This window comes from Branchiostoma belcheri, unplaced genomic scaffold (genome assembly GCF_001625305.1).
Source record: "Branchiostoma belcheri isolate BF01 breed outbred unplaced genomic scaffold, Haploidv18h27 scaffold295, whole genome shotgun sequence".
In the NCBI taxonomy this organism is placed as follows: domain Eukaryota; kingdom Metazoa; phylum Chordata; class Leptocardii; order Amphioxiformes; family Branchiostomatidae; genus Branchiostoma; species Branchiostoma belcheri.
Genome location: NW_017803904.1, coordinates 155,074 through 176,805, shown reverse-complemented (window position 1 = coordinate 176,805; position 21,732 = coordinate 155,074). Strand labels below are relative to the sequence as shown.

The window sequence follows — 21,732 nt, the reverse complement described above, 5'->3', positions numbered from 1 at the left end:
AGACTTCTACACAATTTTCATCCAACACATGCTTAACGGTTTACAATCATTAAAATGACATTCAACTTTACAGTTTCAATAAAAGAATTACAACTTATTTTACATTAATTACAACTTATTTTACATTCATATGCTTTTACTTCGTGAATAAAAGGTGTCTACACGTATATATATACCTGCCGCTACTGTACAGTTCTCAATCTATTCATCAGAAGTTGGGCTCGGTCTATAACATGTATCGGGATCGCAGGCCCACCGAACAAGACAAACCAGTTCGGAGGATCTCCTGATTTACATAATTACAAAACACAGTGACGAAAGAAAATCATCCAATCACACAGGAAAGCAGACAACTTGAGCCACGTAGACTATCTGGTTATTCGGGGATTTCCGTCTCTTCAAGATGACAGCATTTTTCACTCTTTTCGCCGATCGCCTTGTTGTTGGTAAGTAGCTCTGGAATACTAAGAGTTATGGATGCCTCTGTACAGGTTTGGACGTAACCATTGTATTTATACAATAGTAGAGTGAGTTTAAGTTGTATTTTAACTTTGATTTGCATGTGGTACTTTTTGAAGAGTCCATTCTTACAGGAATGGGGCAATGTGGTAGTGCTACCCATTACTTTAATCAATGCCATCCTGTTTGTAAAGAATAGTACAATTTTATTCTCTCTGAAGTTTGTATTTCCCCCAAGTTGTGACCTCTTGTTTTCCACTCGTTTTTTTTTAACGGATTAGAGGTTTCATTCAACCCATGCCTGTACATGTATGTGGTGATCAGGTCACCCCTTAGTCTCCTATAGACAAGTGTTGGAAGCTTAACCCTTGTCCTGCTGGCATTCCTGGCACAATATGTTTCAATAATTTCATGTCTTAATAATTAGATCATAGACCCTATTTTTTTGCCCTGCAATGGTATAGTTACCTTCCCATTCGTTGCGTTTCGCTGCGGTGTAATGCGTTGCACGAGCAATACCCCCAAATCGTACCTATACATGGTGTTATATAGATGGTACTGTATTTGCAAAACAACAATTGTTGTGCTCCACAGGACAAGGGTTTTAAGAGACTTCAGTCTGCCCTTGTACAATATTAAGTTCTTATACTAAGAGACTAGCTCCGTTGCCCTTTTTTGATCTTGTTATAGCTTATAACTGGTAGTGTTCTGTTTGTACAGATAGAGGAGTTCCATGTTCTAGGTGCTGTCTAATCAAGGTTTTAAACAAAAATATATAAGAACGTTTCTTGGTCAATGAACTAAGATGATCTCTATATAATAGTCCTGGCAACTGGTTTGCCTTGTTTTGTATAACGTGGATATGCGTTTTAAAATCTAAATCCTTGTCAACCAGTATTCCTAGATCATTTTCCAGGGAGGTACTCGTAACTGGTCAAGGAATTTGTTAGACATTGTACATCCCAAGACTGTGTTCCCTTTTGCCAAGGAAACTATTTTGTAAAGTTGTCAATTCACATCGATGGTTGAAAACACTGGAATAGAATAATAGACATGATTTTAGAAAGAAAAAAAAAACATCATTTGATGCTGCTCAAAAATTAAATTACTAAATACTAATTGTCATAATTACTACCTGAAGCAAAAAGCCAGTCCTACCAAACCTGTAAGACTACATGCAAGGTACGTATTGACGGAGGAGCTTTCGTGTATTCGCATAGGAGAAGCCGATTTCCCTGCTGTTTCTGTTATCTCCAACCACTTTACCTTGTTCTGCGGGGAACATATATGTATAAACGTGTGTGTGAATATGGACTGCACATACAGTACTACCCTTACAGGCCCTTTATATGTAAGAGTTGGGGGCATTTTTCACATAAAAGCATCGCACCGCAGCAAAACGCACTGAATCCGAAAGTATTTCCGCCACAACAGCACAAATTAAGTTAAGGGTTGGCTACGCTTGCTATACCTTTGCAAATGATGTTAACCCATATGGGTGATGGTTTTTAGATTATTCCCCCTGATCATGCAAAAATGATGCTAATTTTTATGACATTTCAGTTGATCATATTCCCCACTCAAAGACAGTATTTCATAACAAAGAATGACAAAAAAGAAACTATAGGTTAGTAATACAAAGCTATACTATATGATGTGGCTTTTGGTGTCGGGGAGGTTGTGGTGTAGATATTTGTATTTGCAGATTGTATTTTCCTATCGGAGAACACTGAGAGGCTGAAACATTTTAGAACGCTGAAATGTGCTTTGGCCAATGTAGGTTTTTGTTCGCAGGTTACATTGATAAAGAGCAACATAGTGTTGTGCAAATTCATTTGTTGCAAAAAATTTATAGGCATTTTATAGAATGTAGCATCGACCGTCGGAAGTCCAATACTCATTTAACTCTTTTAGTTAATTTAATAGGAATATCAGAAATACATAACCCGTTTAGTATGTGTATAAAGAGTTCCACAATTTTATACCTACATGAACTGATGTAAAACGTAACGACCGAGGACTGAAAAAAGATTATGTTATGGTTGATGATGCAAAAAATATTAGTTAATCACTTTCTCCGCCTACTGACAGTTGTGTCATAACAAAGAAGGCCATCAAGCAAAATGAGCTCTAAATTGTTATGTTTGACTGTGTTCACTATATATCAAAATCTAACGATGTTCTTCTCATGTCAATTACATATGTCAAAGGCCGCAATAATCTTTTAAATTATTTGTAAATATCTATTTTCATAATCGGCATTTGATTACAATCAGGTCCAGATCACGAGATATCTAAACCAAAATTTACCGTGCAGGACCATTATAAGGAGTCAAAATTAAATTAATTCCATTAAATAAATTAATTAGACCCACATATTAAGTTTTATACTTAGTTATCCATCCATACCTTTTGAGTTATCGTGATAACACACACACACACACACACGCGCGCGCACAGACACAGATACACACACACACACACACACACACACACACAGACAGATACAGACACACACACGCGCGCGCGCGCACACAGACACAGATACACACACACAAACACACATACACACACACACACACACACACAGAGATACACACACACACACACACAAAGACACACATATAGACACGCGCCTAGTAATGCATCTATGCTATGAGATACACACCTTTATGGTGATTTAAGGTAAATATCATTAGTCATGAACGATGGTCTATGCAAATATGAGCATAATTTTACAAAAAAAAGGGTAGATATATTTTATATGTACATAAAGTGCAAGCTGGGACAATCACTCTGGCAACTAATTCAGTCTATCAGAAGTTCAGTGATAATATTTGTATCTGTACAATAGCCGGTATAACCGCCCTTCGGCGTAACACACCAGCTTCGCATGCACGCGGCGAGGCGGCAGCTAGTCAAGAAAATAAATATACAAAAGAAATGCATTTCTTCAGAGATACACAGTATATTCGTCTACAAGACTGCTACGTTTTTTATAATAGCTCGTGTATTATATTATTATTTTTATACAACGTTTAGATAAACGTTTAATTTCAAGTAACTATTCCACCCCCTTCATCTGCCTGTGACAATTGTTCTTCCTCAAGCAAGCACTTGTCTTCTAGAACCATTGGGACGTTTGGACAGTACGGCTGTATATTGTATTCTAAGTAAAAGAAGACACGTGGCCGATTTTCATATACAAGAATGCTCATTTATTTCCCCTTTTATTTCCAGAACAGAAGACAACATAACATTTGCACAGCAGGGTACATCAAATAACGGAACTACTCAAGAGAGGACAGTAGCGAGATTGTAGCTTCCTGAAAGAGGTCATCAGTGATCGAGGTTAAAGCTTTCCGAGATTATCAGTAAGATTGCCTGAAAAAGAACATCATCGAGGTTGCAGCTTCCTGACAGAGTGCATGTCCATCATCGAGCTAGCAGCTTCTTAAGAAATGGCGTTAGCGAGGTTACAGCTACCCGAGAAAGTACACCACGAGGTGTCAGCTTCATGATCAGAGTGAATCAGCGAGGTTACAGCTTCAAGAGAGAGTGCATCAAGCGAGGTTACAGCTTCAAGAGAGAGTGAGCCAGCGAGGTTGCGGCTTCATGAAAGAGAGCATCGTGGTGGTTGCAGCTTCCTGAGGGAGTGCTCCAGCGAGTTTTCGGCTTCATGAAAAAGTGCACCAGAGAGGTTTCAGCTTCATGAGAGAGTGTGCCAGCGAGGTTACAGCTTCAAGAGAGAGTGTGCGAGCGAGGTTACAGCTTCAAGAGAGAGTGTGCGAGCGAGGTTACAGCTTCAAGAGAGAGTGTGCCAGCGAGGTTACAGCTTCAAGAGAGAGTGTGCCAGCGAGGTTACAGCTTCAAGAGAGAGTGTGCCAGCGAGGTTACAGCTTCAAGAGAGAGTGTGCCAGCGAGGTTACAGCTTCAAGAGAGAGTGTGCCAGCGAGGTTGCAGCTTCAAGAGAGAGTGTGCCAGCGAGGTTACAGCTTCAAGAGAGAGTGTGCCAGCGAGGTTACAGCTTCAAGAGAGAGTGTGCCAGCGAGGTTACAGCTTCAAGAGAGAGTGTGCCAGCGAGTTTGCGGCTTCATGAGAGAGAGAGCATCGTGGAGCTTCCTGAGGGAGTGCTCCAGCGAGTTTTCGGCTTCGTAAAAAAGTGCACCAGAAATGTTTCATCTTCAAGAGAGAGCACCAGCGATGTTGAAGCTTCTTCAAAGAGAGTACCATCGAGGTTGCAGATATCGCTGCAAAAAAATTGCTCACTGAGCGAGGAGATCAATGAGAATTCAGCATACCCAAATAGGGCAATCATCTTTTCACTGATCTTCTCTTCAAAGTTAAACAGAACAGTCAGATACGGTAACTAGGTTAACTCAACTAACAGATACTATGGCTACTACAAACTGATTTAGAGGAATAGAAAAACGGAAGGGCAAGAATTTCAGCTAAAGAACATAATCAGATTTTTCACCACATGGCTGCTCTCTAAGTAGCAATATTAGGCTAAGAAAATTGACAATACGTGGACGCCAATTTTTATAGATAGCGCGCTATCTGGCAACGTTGCTAGGATCAAATTTTCAACAAAAAAACTGCAAGCACAAAGACAAGAGAAATGCCATCCACCGATAACACAACCGAAGGCGAAAACGTTTCAGGTACAGCTGAAGAGGTATCGCCTTCATTCAAAGCAGCGAAAAGCATTTTGCTAACGGTCATGTCAGCCATTGCTATTTCTTTCGCTGGGGAGTTCACAGCAATAATAAGCAAGGAAGGCCTTCCAAATTTCCAAATGCTTTTCTTAAAGCGTTTTATTGAGCTTCTCACACTTATTCCTATCTTAGTATTCTGTCGGCCGAAATTAACGGGTAAAACTAGACGCCAAAATATCATATTGTTCCTATTTTCCATTTTTACAAATGCCGTTATGATTGCGCACATGCTTTCTTGTGTCTACACGGTTCCTGGAATCGCGTTTGGTATCATGCAAGGTCTGATGCCTTTCCTCGTAGCCTGTATCGGGTTTCTGTTCTTGAAGGAATCTCTGTTTCTTGCAGATGTTTGTGGGATTTTCATTAGCGTAACAGGGGTTGTTCTAGTGGTGGTAGGGAACACACAAGTAGATGGAATGTCCACCAAACTACTCGTCTTGTCAATAGTAATTCCGCTAACCGCGTCGTTTGTTATAGCACCCGAGGCGGTCTTTATGAGGTACCTGACAGGTATACTAGAGGTGCCGATAGTCACAAGTATGCTGTACATGAATTTGGTAGGTTCAGTGGCATTACTAGGAATAACATATTCAGCAGAGACGCCAGTCTGGACAATGTCATTGCGTACAGTGTTATACGTTGTTGGACTGGGATTTTGCAAGAGTCTAAGCAACATTTTTCTCCTTGCAGGCTTAAAAAATGTAAAGGCGTACATCTCAACTACAGTACGCATGTTTGTCATCCCGTTCACTCTAATGCTGGACTACTTCTTTCTGCAGAAAGTACCAAATTCTTTCCATGTGGCAGGCGTGGTCTTGGTGATGTTGGGAGTAGTGTTCGTTAGCGCGCACACATGGTGGAGGGAACGTCAGAAGGAACGGAGAGTTTGATCCTGATGAAAGACATAACGGACACTAGGTATATAGAAAAAGAAGGAATTGTTTTTCAAGGTTTGTTCTCTTCTAAATATCGTAAGAAAAATCATCAGGGGGATCTGAGAGGTCGGAAAAATAATATAAAGATATAAAGATTAATACCAACAAAACGTGGTACAAGAATTTCGTTATGTTAACATGAATTTAATGCGAACCGGAAAAGCTCCCACTTGGCATCATTTTTGCATATTGTATGAAGAAGACAGTGTCTAAATTTTGCTTGTGTTGAATCATGGAATAAAACTGCATCATACAAATGAATATGAAAATGATGTCTCTATCGTGAGCAATGTTGTTCAATGACGAGTGAGGTCTCCACACTATGTTAACTCAGTAGAGGGAGTGCGTGCTTAACAGTATAGTCCGCGGTAGAGAATGCGTTGTCATGTTTCTTTATACGGATTAAGGTATCCCGCTGGATTTCTTCAATGAGTGCTGCTTGGGCAAAACCAGTACCTTGTCACAATACTCAAGATATATTTTTTACTATTGTTTTTGAGACGGTATGTGTGGCATTAATCTGTGAAGTTATTTTTCTGGAGTTACAGTTTTTTCTAAATAGAAGGCTTGAAATCTTGGCTCTTGCATCAATTCGAGCACATATAAACGAACGAATGGTTGAAGTGATGGACGTTTTTAACCGCGTTCTTTACACAATGTGGCATTTAGTTCGCAAAGTGTACGGTGCGCAAGGTGTAAGAGTGTGGTCTGCACGCCACGTCTGGCCTTGAGTGGTTGCATGCATCGTTTGTTGCGCAAGTGGTAAGTGAGTTGTACGTGCTTACAACGCACGATCTCTGTACGATTGCAACTTTACCGTAAGGAGGCCGTACTCACGCGTGCTTTTTGTGTACGGTACGTACGGGCCACGCGCGTCGCCCGTATTCGCACGTACGTGTCTGCGTGCTCCCAAATCCGTAGGATTCCGTACAGAATTGGTACTCACCACGCACGGATGCCCTACGTTTGCCCACGTTTTTGCACGTAGACAGCACGCAGAAGCACGTACGGCGGGTTGTGACAGAGGCTTTATACAGTCCCAGTAAAGCGTGTTAAAACTGACTGACTTGTATCACAACATTTCTGTCGACAGAAGTGAACTTTGGAGCAAATCGTTTAACTTCAGAAAAGAAGGAGGTGTTTGCTTCTGTCACTACGGTTCCATAAACCTTTAACGTACTCTCCCTGCCAAATGGTGGAAAGATCGACACGGCAGGTATCATATACTGCATCCTACAGACTATACTTGTGGAGATGAGGAATAAAATCTGCCATTCCACAGGACTTACTGCACGCGACCTCCCTTCAGGTGAGGAATACATTAAACCACCGTCCGAAAATACTCCACAGTAGCTGATACGCATCCCGGATGTCAATGCTTGATAAACTAAATATGGTGGAAGAGCTAATTGAACTCCCGTCGTCCAGAACTTAACGCGACATCTCGGTAAATCAGGAAGCGAAAAGCTCCTGCAGCCCCGAAGAGTTTTAGATAAATAGCAACTAATAGAGAACCCACCCTAACCGCGATAGACTGTATACCATGCTATTTCATATACATAACTTTATTGCGCAACAATTGTACAGTGTACAAATATGGCATCTACTAACTTAAGTAAGTACGTGTGAACTACATTTTCATAAGGCTAATCTAATACAAAATTTGTGGCTAGTGTGAGATAGGTATCAACTTATACAATCGTTTCAGGAGTTTCTAATATCCATACGGTCTTTAATATACATCCCTATGTATAGCATGTAAGGGTTGTCACAAGTCAATATGTATCTAAACTATATATACACTTTGCATAACACGCACACATTTTTTTACATTAACGTACATCTTAGCTCAGTACCACGACAAGTGAGTGTTTATAAGGATGTGAGATTGCGACCCGTGTACGTGTGTAAATGTCACAGTTTGTAGGTGTGCCACAGCTAGCTATCAACATCAATACATTACACAAACTGCAATGGGCATACAACACAACAATATAGTTATATACATATTACTATTATCATTATGATGATGATAATCATTATATGTCTGAACATAAGAATACTGAAAATAAGAAAATTGAGGGGAATCCGCGAATCATCATGTTTTCATAGTATTTGATTAACAAGGCTAGACAAAACAAGAGTGGTGTTTAAAAAACACACCGTCGACGTATTTTAATAATAAAATTATTACCTTCGCCAAGAAGGTTATGTTTTCAGAGGCGTTCGTGTATGTGTGTGTGTGTCTGTGTGTCTGTAAACAAGATAACTTGAGAAGGCCTTGATAGATTGTCTTGATATTTGGTAGGTGGGTAGGTCTTGATGAGACCTCAAAATAATTAGATTTGGGGCCCCCTAGCCGCTTGTTATGGTACTGCAGCTAAACTTCCGGTTTTCATATCTCATGATCTAAACATGTTAGTGTGACGAAGTTTAGATGGTAGGTAGCTCTTGTGCTGGGGAAGAAGTGACGTGAGTTTAGACCCCCTAGCGGCTTGCTCTGGAACTGCAGGGCTATATGTTTGAAAGTATTCAAAAGAGGATAACTCAAGAACCGGTTGATAGATAGTCGTTATTGTTGGTATGTAGGTAGCTTACGTGATGCTTGATATAATTATGTGATTTGCATAATTTATGGGGAAATTCTATAAATCAGCTGCATTCCATGATAGGACTATTAAAGCTCGTGAAATTGGTAATTGAGAACGAGAGAAACACAGGCAGATATTGATTATGTAAATGAAGACCTAATTTGCATAATTAATTTTATAATTATGTAATGATAAGTGCCTGGAATTTCATACTTGTGGTATTTGAAAGATAAGTGAAGGTGAACACTTATCTTTATCTCATGAAAACATAATGTATTCAAATTAGGACCTCATTTGCATAATCTATTAGGAAATGCTAGAATGGCATTGTTTGTTAAAATAAGACTGTACATTGCGAATATGATAAATTGATATCCATGAAAATGAGAATGGAAATGAGCACCCTATTTGTTAAATCAGGGAGAATAATCTATAATTTGTCAGTCATAAAGATTATCATCATTTGGCGAAGGTATGAGATCGGGGACCTCTAGTTATATTATAGTATAAATTTGTAACCCTTTTGATATACCTTGTTTAAAAGGAATTTTTCTTATAACGGATTGTTGTTTTAGTACTACTAGTATGTCAAAATGTGTGTGTTTTTAACACCGTATTGTATGTAGGAAGTTGTATTGTTTGTTTTTGAGGATGCTAATATGATGCATGCATCAACGACTGATGAAATGTGTACCCTGAGCTGTAACTCACATTCGTATGGATTTATGTTTGATTATTTAGGAAGTACGTGAGTAAGGTATAGTTATTAGAAAAGAATGGTATCTGACGCAAGTATTACCAAATAAGGATGAGCTTTATAATAGGTATTGCCATATATAATAGACACGCTACGTGTACACCCAGTGGGTCTCCACCAGAAAGCAGACCGGGCGCTCGTCCAAGGTTCCCCAGATATCTGGTGTCTCCATATTCCACCTAACATGTCTGACTTTCCTCAGCGCCTTCAGAAATTCACGGAGGCGCTGAAGGGACTTGTGCAGAACTACCCCAAGGTCACAGTATGGGACCACAGACGTCTGTGGAGACGCAACCCAAATTGCAAACTACTTTGCGCCTGACGGCCTACACTTGTCCGATCTGGGAAACATCCAGTATTACAAAAGTGTCCGCGGGGCTTTAGACCGCCACATGCTCCTACACAGCGTCCTATTAAAGAACCCTATTGAATATGCGTGTGTGAGTCTTTTGTGCAATACATTATACAGCCGCATGATGGCTTCTGGCGCCTGGGTTCGTCACACAGACGATCCTGGGAAGGAGATCATGCTGGGCGAGGCAGACTGTCCGGGGAACGAGTTAATTATTGACGGGCCAATGCCCAAACTCCCTCCGTGGCTAAGTTCCTTTTCGTGACTAACTCCCTTCTGAGGTAACGGTAACGAACAAGCGTCGAATTTAAACAGATTTTTCACTCGTCTGTTGTCGGAGTGTACGAACTAAAACAAACTTTGTGAGATTACGGACATCATCACAAAAACTTTGTCCATTCTTGTGGTTATTTTTAGGCACGTGCTCCCATGCATAACGCCGCAACCAGGATTTTTCAAACTAGTACGGAATTAGGGGTAGGTCGGAATTAAGGCACCCCCTCAGGATCTAAGTATTTATCTCTGTTTATCGAGAGATGCTGTTTTCCCTAGCGTCGCCAAAGAAAGGTACTTCGTATAGGTCCGTTTCAAATAGTGTATTACCACTGTGACAACATTTTATACCCCAAAATAGGAATCTTGCGTCTTGTTTAGACCCGCTACGGTAGAAATAACGCAGTGCCAGATCGCCGCCGTGTATATACGTTACGTACTAGCGAGCGCGCACGAAAATACCACCCGAGTAGAGTAGGTTATCACAACCCTTTAGAAAGACACAAAGAAAACAAAAACGACAGATTGGCATTAAGAAAGGGAAATTTATGCCGGACTTGGCCGGACACGAAAGCCGATCCTCGCCCGCTAGGTTTACGTTGACCAGTGCACTACGTGCACGGGGAATTCCCGGTTTGTACCACACGGGGTCATCTTGTTTGTATCGCACGGGCCACGCTCAAACTTTTCTGGAATTGACCAATCAGAGCTCGTTAAAACCATTTGCTCTCTTCACGCGTCCTTTTCCACAAGCAGGACGCTCATTTACATGCTCATTTAGCCAATGACTGGTGAGAGCAGTCAGCGTCAGGATTCAGTCGACCACAGGACCCCAGGTTAGTAACACACACTCTGTATTAGCTCTCTGTAGTTCATATCCCTTGTAGGTTCCACTCCTGTAACTTAGATCCGAAACTAGACCACTGTAACTCTAAGACTAGACCATTGACTTTGTATATATACAGCAGATCACAATACAGCAACCCGTACAATCGAAATCGACCCGGCTCTGTGTTTTACTTGGTTAACTAGCAAATCAGATAGACGCGTAACCGTGACGTAAGTAAAGTTAGACCAAGAACTAAACCGAGATCCCCGAAATACTACACTGATTCCTCCTAAATTCTACACTGGTTCCCATACCGGATTGTACGTCAAGTTGTTGTCCTGTGAACGCTGCTGTAATTGCTAGAATTTTCGTTAAAAGTTGCCACACACTTCGTATAGTTCGTAGCTTTGACCATCTGCTAAGCGTCCCCACGTGTTCCGCATTTTCGGCTAGCTTTCTCGGCCTGTTTTCCAAACTTTGCTAAGTTTATAGTTCACTTTGTCCGGCTGATTTTGTGGCGCTTTTGGCGTTATTGCTTTTCCCGTACCCCAACTTTTTCGGATAGAACGTTTTTCTCCGGTTAGAAAAGCCGAGTTTCAGTTTCTGAGAATCCCTATCTAAGCGTCACTTCACGGGTGGTCCTTTGTTTGTGTCGCATCTTGCATTCCTGTGCCATCTTGTCCCAGTTACCCCTGTGGTGTAACGGTCGCCCCTCACTGGTCATTTCCTGCCCTTCTGTGGCTGTATTGTTTCTGAAAGCTGGTTTTCCATTTTTGATGCGCTTTCCCATGCTTTGTTGTGTTTTTATTGCCCCGTCTAGCCCCGTTCTTTTGTGCCCTAGTATTTTTTCTCTCCGCTAAATTTGCCCTTTCCTGTTCGGCTATTTTTTTCCTAATCCTCCTGCCTGGCCTTTTTGTTAGTCTGTCCTTCACTATGGCCCCAAAAGTTGACTTTGCCTTTGGTTTTGGAACTTCATATCCCGTCTCGATTCGTTTGTGGAAAGTCGAGCCAGTACGACCAGGGGGTGAGTTGTTAGCAGACATTCCCGCGATGATAATGAAGACCTTTATTTGTGTTCTACAGAACTAAGTACAGGTCGCATGGGTACAGAACATGAACATAAACATATACATTACATACAAATGAACATATAAGAGCGTAAATAAATGTCTAATTTCTATTCTTTTCGGCTTCATCTCGCTTAGTAGTGATTGTATGGATTTATGCGGCTGTGAGATCACTTAGAGTAGGTTTATCGAAAGTTAAAAGGAATACAAATTTCTCTTTACTAGTCAAATTTTTGAAGTGGGGAAATATACTTAATACATGGCTTAAAAAATATGAGTCTATCTCTACTATACAAGGGGCAATCTATGGTGAAATGTATTTCATCTTCTATTTGGCCTAAACTACAGAATTGACAGGTTCTTTGTTCTAGAGGAGTGCGGTAATGTCTTCCTGATTCAATTCGTAATTTGTGACAACTGATTCTTAGTTTTGTAATGGAGGACCTGTGACGTACGTTCGCTAAGTTGTTATATTTTTTCTTATCTTTTCTTATCTATATTTTTCTTTTCTATAATGACAGTTGACACGAGGCTAATCACCGCTGTTTCCCTACAGTTGCCCAGGCCGGCGGGCGTGGAGATACGTAGCCCCTTTGCCTTCTCTCAACCAGGGATACAGACATAAAAAGGTGAGTTCATACGTACTTTTATCCATAATTCTACAGGGTGTGGATGTTTGGTAACGTCGGCCAGTTTTGGCTAAGTTAATTTATAAGGCGCAGAAGGACTGCTACTTATGCAGTTCACAGCTGTCATGTCAAGTGTACTTTTGACGCACATTCTATATCAGCCTTGTCTTCAACTGTTTTCTACGTTTCGATGACTTGTTTAGGAAATGTACACCTTGTTTTGAAGAAATACATTTCAAACCGCTACCATTTGCTCACGGTGACGTTCGCACCACGATATGTTTTGGCCGAGATCTTTATGAGGCGCGGTGAGAGGCATATTACTGTTAACTAACTTGCTGTGGATAGAGGGTAGCCATTTAAACGGGGGTTTCCAGGTATCATATACAATAATGGTAGGTGTGTATTTCATGTATAGATACCTTCAATGTGTGAAGTCCTGTCTATTGTTTTATCCTGACACTAGCAACAAGCCTCACACCTTATCGGACCAATGACAGCCTTTCTTCTCTCCATACAGTTGCAATACCATGTGCCTTAGCTAGTGCGCAAGCTCTAGCCGGCAGTTGCCGTGCTATAGCCGGGACAATCACATATGCCAGAAGCCGTGGTCACAGCTGACTCAAGCCTCCCGGTCACAGAGCTGATCATGACAACTGACTCCAGTCTCCTTTGTGTAAAATTTTGTTTCGATATTGTTGATGATGGTAGAAGGAGCATGTTGATATCATATGTGTATTAAGTAGTAGCATCGTCGACAGAAAGAAGGAAACATGGGAAGGAACCAGATCAGTAGCAGAGCCATCACGTGCAGGCTATATAATACATTGCTAGCCACAGTAAACCTTACACCAGTTAGAGATTACTGGGGTGACTTACATACGTCTGTACTACGATGATACATTGCCTGTGTTTTACGGTATCTTAGTGTATATATTGTAATGACCTATTTTATATGTATTTAGAAAACCTCGCCAATGACGGTTCAAATCGAATCGAGGAGAATGTACACATTTTAAAAACCATGAAGATGCTGAACAATCGGTGTATATGGGAGCAGTGGTACGATTGCACTCTCTAACTAACTTGTAAGAACATGATAGTGCAAGACCTGATGAAACTCCGAACAGTTCCCTTGTAATTACTTAGACAGTTCTCTGTTATTGTAGTCCCTGTTATTGCTCCGGTTACAAATATGTTTGTTTCTTTGAACAAATGTATTATTCTTTGCTGAAGTGATGTACCACTGTTATGCGGTAATACAGAATACCATGGAGGTATGAGAATACTAAGTATAAAGACACAGGATTTCTACAACAAGGGACGCCAGTTCAAGAAGCAAAAGATAACTCAGTTAAGACTGAAAGGGTTAACGTATCCAGTATCATATAGTCATATATATAGCCAGTCCGTCTTAAAAGTCTCCCGTGCCCAGTGTGCGGAAAGCCTTGTCTCTGCGTCTTTCCTTTATCCTCACATAGTTGCATTGAAAAGAACTTTATAATTCATCCGTTGGGTTTATGTCCAAACACATACTTTTTCATAAAGAGAAGGAAATCTACTAGAAAAAAACAACAACCAAACGCGGTGACATATTGGTTTATATTCAGACAATCACGACATCTCATTTGAAACATCTGACTTCAAATGCTGACCATGTTCAATTCCAAACAATGATCCTGACCAAGCTGTCGAAAAAGCTCCAAAGTCATTGAAAAACGGCTAAACAGCTGGGAGGGAAGACCTCACCCGCAAGGTGTTGCCAAAAATGAATTCCCTAGGGAATGCGTGCGTGGAATATTTAGAATTCCTGGCAATTCAATCGCAGTACTATACTAAGGGCTCCGCCCCCGAGGCGTCGCCAAAAAAACAGTAAGTAGACAAGGCTTTGCACACAGGTGCGATGTACAGTACACTAGCGACACCTTTTGATCTCTACGTGCAATGCATACAATTTCTTACGACCTAGGACTGAAAAAAAACGACTGTTCTTTTTTATCTTTTTTTTTTATTTGTACAATGTCCTCCTGTATCAAACATAGGAAATATGAATCACGAAACTAACATAATAAATTAACTAAATAAAACCTAGACTGTTGTGGACCGTTTTGTGTTCTTAGTCAGTCGCGCATCACAATATATACAGTAAAAAATTACTACCAAGTAGTCTCTTTCATTCACAGATTACTTTTCAGGATAGTGTCGAAACATTTTTTTACAAGTTGTAATTTTTGACGTTATAATTATGTCGTTTAAAAGCCCTAAAAAGATATCCCGCTGCAGTACCACGGGAAGACGCAGATCCATTTTTGAATATGACCTCTGTTTACACAATCACTGCTTATCTACCTTAAACCTTGAATGAGGACATCGGAGATGTCATGACAGGAGACAATGGGTTCTTCTTCTCCACCCGTCCCTGTCCTCTATCAGTGAGCGGAGTTGTCCAGTGGCGATGTCGCTAAGCCCAACATTCCACTCCAAATATCATCAAGATTCATTCATAGCTTCTCAAATTTACGAAAACAAAATACTTTCGGGAACTGGGAAGTCCGAAATCTTTGATTTGTTGTTCGAAATGTTGCTTTTAACTATTTTTCTAAATTACATCACCGATATGAAAACGTAATTTACTGATGATCATATCTATTTAAAGCTCCTTGTCATTATTAATAGAATTTAATCATGGATAGTTAAAGGCAGGTGCAAACCTTGATAACGACGATCCAGGAACCGAGATCACTACACCGGAACAGCGCTGTACAATAATACAGTACATCTTTTCCGTGTTCGGGGATGTAGTTAGACTGCTGCTCCGCAAGGGGGCGTCTGTGCCTCATTCCTCCCCTTCATGCAACAGCGAACCATAGTAGGTCAAATAATTATTTTTTTCTATTCCATAAATATATTATAGTAAAACTCCATAGCCATTCCGTCATGACTCAACTGAAAACATAAAATTTGATGTTATGGGGCCATGTTTTTGCAACGGCAGAACGTTCGGCTCGGAACCAAGAGTTCCCGAGTTCAAATCCTGCCATGCCACCGATCTTGTGTACTTGGAAAAGATACGTGACAAGAATTTGCTCTCTTAGACATAAATAACTTAAATAAGTATTTCTGTTGTACGTACGTGCGAACGCAAACACATGGCTTTTTTTAAGATAAGGTAAAAAACCTTGAGTGTGCCATCGCCATGCCTTGAAAAAAGATTTGGATATTTTAAAAAAATGAAGAAATTTATTGGAGTGGGTTGTTGGATTAATTCTAGCATTAGTCTGGTGCCACTTACACGGGATAAGAGAGTGAGAACTCAGTTTAGTCAGCTTTATCTAGCACTAAAGAGGACGTTTAGAACCATAAAAATTGAAAACAACAGATCGACCCAGTCTTTATTATTACATTGATCTTTGTCATAAATCTGTATGTATACTTGTACCTCAGGTTAGACGGCAAGGAAGAAAAACGGAAGGGTTTTTTTTTATTTCAATAAGTGTTACTACATATGTAATTGATAGAAAATTAATATCTCAGTTTTACGAGGTGTTAAAATTACGTGTCCCTATATCTAATCGTCTAACGTAACGTTAACATAGCTTTCTGGACTGTAGTGGTTAATTTCAGATTTAGTCAAACCTGCCAAAGTGACCTGGCCAAAGTGACTGCTTTTTCTCGGTCACTTCCACCTGTCCAAGGTGACCACCTGGCCAACGCGGTCGACCGTGACCGCCGTGAGTTGTGCCCGCTCAAGGTCCAAACCTGCCCATGACGACTACACCATTTTTGATCGTGTTGATTCTTTTGTTCGATGTAAATTGTTCCATGTGCCACCCTCCCCACTTGCATTTACGACAGTACTGAAGATGCTTACAGCATTTCACCTTAAAACAACTTCACCTAAAACAATTATGTCTCAGCCATGTTGTGAGGGGATCCTCTTCAAGGAGACCACCTGTCCTCTGGTCGCCTTGGGCAGGTTTTAATATTCATATATGCAGAAGACAAGGAAAGACGATCCCAATTATGTTACGATAAAGACGTTTTTAAACCCATCCTAGCGGTTTGGTATGGTATTGCATACAAAATACATTTTAGTTACTGTAAAATAACCTATAACAATCTCCTATATGGAATGAAGAAGAAAACAAAAACAAGCACTGCATCATTGAATGTCTTTTTATTGTTCTCTAACCTTCATACAGGCTGACAGGGAATGTTTCAAACACGGCAAAACTTCTAGGGTACCATACATCAAGGGTTTTAGAAAGAATGACGATCTCATACTTATAGCTTCAAACACAACATGAATGCATCTTGCATATCTATTTTTTCTGAACAAAAGCAAAATCAGATGTCTAGCAATCTAGCATTGATTTCCGTTCTTTTGTAGTCATTAATTTAATCACTTGATTTAAAGGAATTACATTTAATTGCATATAGATTGGTTCATTTGTTTTTTATACTTTGTTATTATTTGTGTCAGTCAAATATTTGTTTACTGTTTTGTTACTTCAATTTTCCATTCATTGCAAAGTACATCAATTATTACTTGTATTTCAGACATATTATGTCTATTATTTGACCTCTAATCTCCAATACAGTATGCTGATTTTGTTTCAAGTTTGTCATGATTTAAGCATAATTTGAATGTTTTATTCATCATCATTATTGCTAAAAGTAGTTATTGTTGTTATTTCATTTTACATTGCTGGACTCCAGGAATAACTGTATGGAATTTACTATACTAAAGGAGATCTTGATAAACAAACAAACAAAAAACAATAGCAATCTAGATGCCTGGTTAATAACTTTTAAGATAAAATTGTCAATTTAGAGTATGATGAGCTTCTTGAGTGCTGTGTGTAGTTATATATTGACTAGCTGAAGATTTAGGAAAATGCAATATTTCTCTTTTACTTTTATTACATTAATACTGGTGTTCTATATTTTCCTTATTTATTATATGTTTAGATTATGCATTACGGTTAGGTGTCACAAAAACTGATGGTCTCACCCTGCATCTCCGTCGTAGTAGTCGCTACCCGGCAGAGACCCTCCCTGACTTTGATTTCGCGGATGATATTGCTCTTCTCAAGGACACAATACAACTTCTACAAGACCTGCTCTACAGAGTCGAAACTGCACGTCAAGCCATTGGACTGTATCTGAATGCATCAAAATCTAAATTTATTCATTTTTTTATCCTCGGACCAGCTCTGTGCATCTGACGGACCTACAATTGAAAGGGTCACTGACTTAAGATATTTGGTGGGATATACAGATTCAAAACATGACATGGAGGTTAGAATTGGGCAGGCATGGAGTGTCATACATTCTCTCCAAAGAGTCTGAAAATCATGGGTCAGGGAGGAAACAAAAACCAAAGTGTTTCAAACTTGTGTTGTTTCACTTTTGTTATCCGGCTGCGAGTCGTGGAGTATGAATGTTTCACAGGTCAGGAAGCTGGATGGCGCCTTCACCAAGATGCTACAGGTCATACAGAACAAACCTTGGTGGAAATTTACAACTAATAAACAACTCTACGGCTCCCTTCCACCAATCTCTACAGTAGTTAAGCGCCGTAGGTCAAGCCTAGCCGGCCATGTTACTCGGCATGGCGAACCGGGTGGAAAACTGCTTCTTTTGTCTCCTGAAGTGAAGATGGGAAGAGGCCGTCCATACCCTACACTAAAGGACATTCTTGAAAATAAAGTTAATTATAGAGTTAGAGACTGGGCTGTATGAAAAAGAATGTAAGTATCGAAATGATATACGGTTAAAAACGCTGGAAGTTGAACTATATAAATGCTTCAACTCTCTGAGTATGATTATGTATATAATACTATGTATTTGTAAATTTCCTCTGACGAGAGTCCGAGATTACCAAATAAGTAGGTTTAAAGATTAAATGACCTATTTAAAGAAAATGGATACAGAGTGAGTTTGGGGTGATGGTTTTTATCAAACAATTTGAATCCTCGACCTGTCAGCTGGGTTAGTTTCCGGCAACTTACGTTTTGAAGTTGGCAGGACGGACCATCATCTTGGACTTTTTCAGATAGGTCTTATAGGAGCCTCCAAACAATTCCCAATAGATACCATAGCCACTGTAACTGGTACGGTCAGAGGGGCGGAGGTACGGGCCGTTCAGGGCAGAATGAGCACAGCGATTGTACCACCACCCTCCCGTGGAGAAACCGCGACCACCAGCACAGGACCCGGCGGACCATGCATCACGGTCTATATTCCTAGCACTGAAGGCCTGACCCGATAGGTAGGCAGAAGATGACGAGGACGATAAGTAGAACCCATCCCCAGCGGTCCCACTGTACCCACCGACAGAGAGGCGATAGTTGGAACTACTTCCCACCGAGAATGACGAATACTTGGCGTACTTGACCGCACGATTCCAATCTTCCAACTGTACGTACAAAGTATACGTGTGCTGATTGGTCAAACGGTACATGTTCTCCAAACCCAACCACTGCTCCCCATTGGCTGACCCAAACCCGTACCTAAAGTCGTTATAAGGTCGGTTAAAGTCGACAGACCCATCAAACCTCCTCTGTATGACCGTCCACCCTCCCCCATCTGTGGTCTGATCACAGTATACAGAGATCGGGCTGGACAGACCTACAGGTTGTATTTTGTAAACACCACTAGACACGGTGTGATACAGAGTTTGGGCTGTGTGGATCTCAGAGCAGTCGGAAAAGTAATTTCCGCGCTTGCTTAAGGCCGGTGGAGCCGGGTCGGTGTGAGTTGTCTGGCCGTCCACATTGTCTGGCTTCTCGGGCTGGTCGTTGTCGGTTTGGTCCTCGATCTCACGAGACAGCAATTCTGTAAGAAAACAGAACTTAAGTCAGAAGACAGAGGGAATGAAACAAAGTTAACATGTGAGTCCTTTTTTTAGAACAGGAAATTAGAAACAGAAGTCTTGCACTAGCCTCCGGTGCAGGGTTCTAGCCAGCCTGATAATTTTTCCGTCATTCCATATATGGAGTGCCGAAGGGGGTCCGAGGGCATGTTCCCCACGAAAAAAATTGAAAACTAGACCCTCTGAAACGCTATCTCCTGAATTTTGAGAGACATTTTTTTGCATGTAGAGTCCACTGTATTCACATGTACCATTGTAGGAAATAAGAGAGAATTTGATAAAACTCGAAAAATTCTGATCATTAAGTTTATACTAGAATAATGTAGAATGTGCAGTTCCTTACTTTTTATCAAATCAAAGATCTGGCCGTCCTCACTGTCTGGTTGCTCGGGGTTTTCGTTGTCGCCTTGGTCATATGTCTCCCTAGCAAGCAGCGATTCTGTATGAAAAAAATGCGTTAGCTGTCACTTTTTCAAAACAGAAAAGTATAAACAAAAGTCTGGTTCTATGCTCCAGTTCTTGTAAGTTTCTAGGAACATGGGAATTGGAGAAAATCTTATTAAAAAAACGCAAGAAAAACGAAGTCATAGACTGAAGCACTAACTAATCGGTAACACCAATCAAATCAAACATTTACTATGACCACTTACGATGAGCTGGGATTGAACAGATAACTAGGAAAATGGAAGATATCGCCCCTAATCAAATATAGTGCCAATAGCACGAGTATATTTCTACAAGACACAAATATAGGTGAATGATAAGAACAGTACCTTTATTTTGAAACTCTTAGAATATAATTGTATAACCGACAACTGAAACAAGCCATTGGACTCAAGTCGGAAGCAAGTGCAACATACCACAGGTGGAGGGGTCGAGAGACTTGAGGTCGTCTTCTGCAGCTCTGCACAGGTTATTCGCCGGAGAGGTGTCGTTGGGGTTGGGCTTGGTCAGATCTGCACGGAGAAAGTCATTTTATTAGAGATCTTGAGTTCTTGCCGGATTCACAAATCGCCGCCGCCATACCATCACAATGACAAAGGTCAAATCACAAATCACAAAGGTCTTAAGAATCTGGTCAACGTTCGACTTTCTAATCTGGTGCCTCTCATCCGACGGTGGGAAATCGATGAAAGTTTATCTGCTTGTCATTGCTATTTCGACTGTTGTTAAAATTGCAAATTACACAGGTCGGCATAATGGTGATGTAAGAGATAGTAAAAACAACTACAGGACAAAGAAATGCAAGAACCGAGATTGAATTGCAACGAACGCACGGACGTGCGACGTTGACTTCAAGTTAGTTCTTAGGAACTTCTTAAGAACGTCAATGCGAACGATAGCATGATGACAAAAAAACTTTAAGTTGCAAAAAGTTGATAAATAGTATTCAACACCCACCAGTGTCCTGGCATGATTCCCTGATTTTACACAGCATCTGGTGCTTTGTGTCGCCGTCCTGCGATGTTCCACAGACGGAGCTGCAGACAGCAGTGATGAGTAGGATCAGGTACAGCATCATGGCGGCGGTCTGGCTGGTCGGCAGTCTGGACACAAACCTACAGGAGAATCGTTTAAATAAACCTTGTGCACATCTGCCAGCATCTACAACCCACTTTATGCTTCGGTCCCAATTGAAAAAAGAGGCCCTGCCGGTTAGTTCCCGGGCATTTTTATGGCACTTTTGGGCGTGACCCTTACGTGGCGCCGCAGGACATCCTGCGGCTACCGGGCTTTTTTTGGGCCCGGCGGGGCCCCGAGAAGAATTTATTTCTGACTTAAATTCTATCCGGGACCCGCTGACAAAAAGACGCCGTAACCTTACCGTGAGAACACCGAGAGGTACCCCTCCTGTTGTCGGCAGTCAACCGGGACATATTTGTTACGTCACAGACCAGATGAACAGAATAAAGGTGTGTACCTCGAAAACCTGGGCAAAATGTGTGACGTCACAGATCAGATGATGCCAACATAAGCGTAAATTTTGAATTACGTATAGTTCAGTACAAGACATCGTCAGGGAATCTGCCGGGTACCTGCCAAGTGCCTGCCGGAGACCGAAAAAAGGGGGTGACAAAATTTTTTAACAAAATGCTACTGAAGGAAACTTTTAATTGTGACCACGAAAGCCGATGCCCTCCCGTCTCCTGAGCCCGACCGAGGCCGGCCGGGGCTACATCCCCGACGGGCACCGGCGCAATTGGGACCGAAGTTTAAGACAGAAACATCTCAGAATAACATTATA

General features: G+C 40.9%; 2 protein-coding genes and 1 long non-coding RNA gene across 7 annotated transcripts in view; 2 read left to right on the top strand and 1 right to left on the bottom strand.

Moving 5' to 3' along the window:
* The first annotated feature begins 348 nt into the window (after nt 1-348).
* LOC109473223 (uncharacterized transporter BU281-like) lies at nt 349-6,936 on the top strand. 3 transcript variants are annotated; one of them, XM_019773097.1, is made up of 3 exons: nt 349-446; nt 3,700-3,864; nt 4,416-6,936. In XM_019773097.1, exon 3 carries the CDS (start codon nt 5,081-5,083, stop codon nt 6,065-6,067), a length of 987 nt encoding a protein of 328 aa, XP_019628656.1. In that variant the 5' UTR covers nt 349-446; nt 3,700-3,864; nt 4,416-5,080; the 3' UTR covers nt 6,068-6,936. The 3 variants fall into 3 exon arrangements, with proteins under 3 accessions (XP_019628656.1, XP_019628654.1, XP_019628655.1); XM_019773095.1 differs by having other exon boundaries at nt 3,700-6,936; XM_019773096.1 differs by having other exon boundaries at nt 355-446; nt 3,705-6,936.
* A 3,809-nt stretch (nt 6,937-10,745) lies between these two features.
* Nucleotides 10,746-13,492, top strand: LOC109473221. Its single transcript, XR_002140414.1, has 3 exons — nt 10,746-10,921; nt 12,538-12,610; nt 13,131-13,492. It is a non-coding gene; the product is annotated as an uncharacterized LOC109473221 (long non-coding RNA).
* A 5,005-nt stretch (nt 13,493-18,497) lies between these two features.
* LOC109473224 (angiopoietin-related protein 1-like) overlaps nt 18,498-21,732 on the bottom strand; it is a 7,330-nt gene continuing 4,095 nt past the window's right edge. The window contains exons 2-5 of one of the 3 annotated variants that reach the window (XM_019773099.1): nt 20,889-21,034; nt 20,348-20,443; nt 19,831-19,926; nt 18,498-19,450 (exon numbers count right to left, since the gene is read on the bottom strand). In XM_019773099.1, coding sequence (XP_019628658.1) covers nt 18,621-19,450; nt 19,831-19,926; nt 20,348-20,443; nt 20,889-21,009 — 1,143 coding nt within the window. In that variant the 5' untranslated portion in view covers nt 21,010-21,034 and the 3' untranslated portion in view covers nt 18,498-18,620. Of the gene's footprint in view, nt 19,451-19,830; nt 19,927-20,347; nt 20,444-20,888; nt 21,047-21,732 lie in introns of all 3 variants that reach the window. The other 2 variants (XM_019773098.1, XM_019773100.1) reach the window with 2 other exon arrangements.

What these genes read in the sequence shown, in the direction of transcription:
- LOC109473223 (XM_019773097.1), top strand. Translation starts at nt 5,081, where the DNA reads ATGCCATCCACCGATAACACAACCGAAGGCGAAAACGTTTCAGGTACA.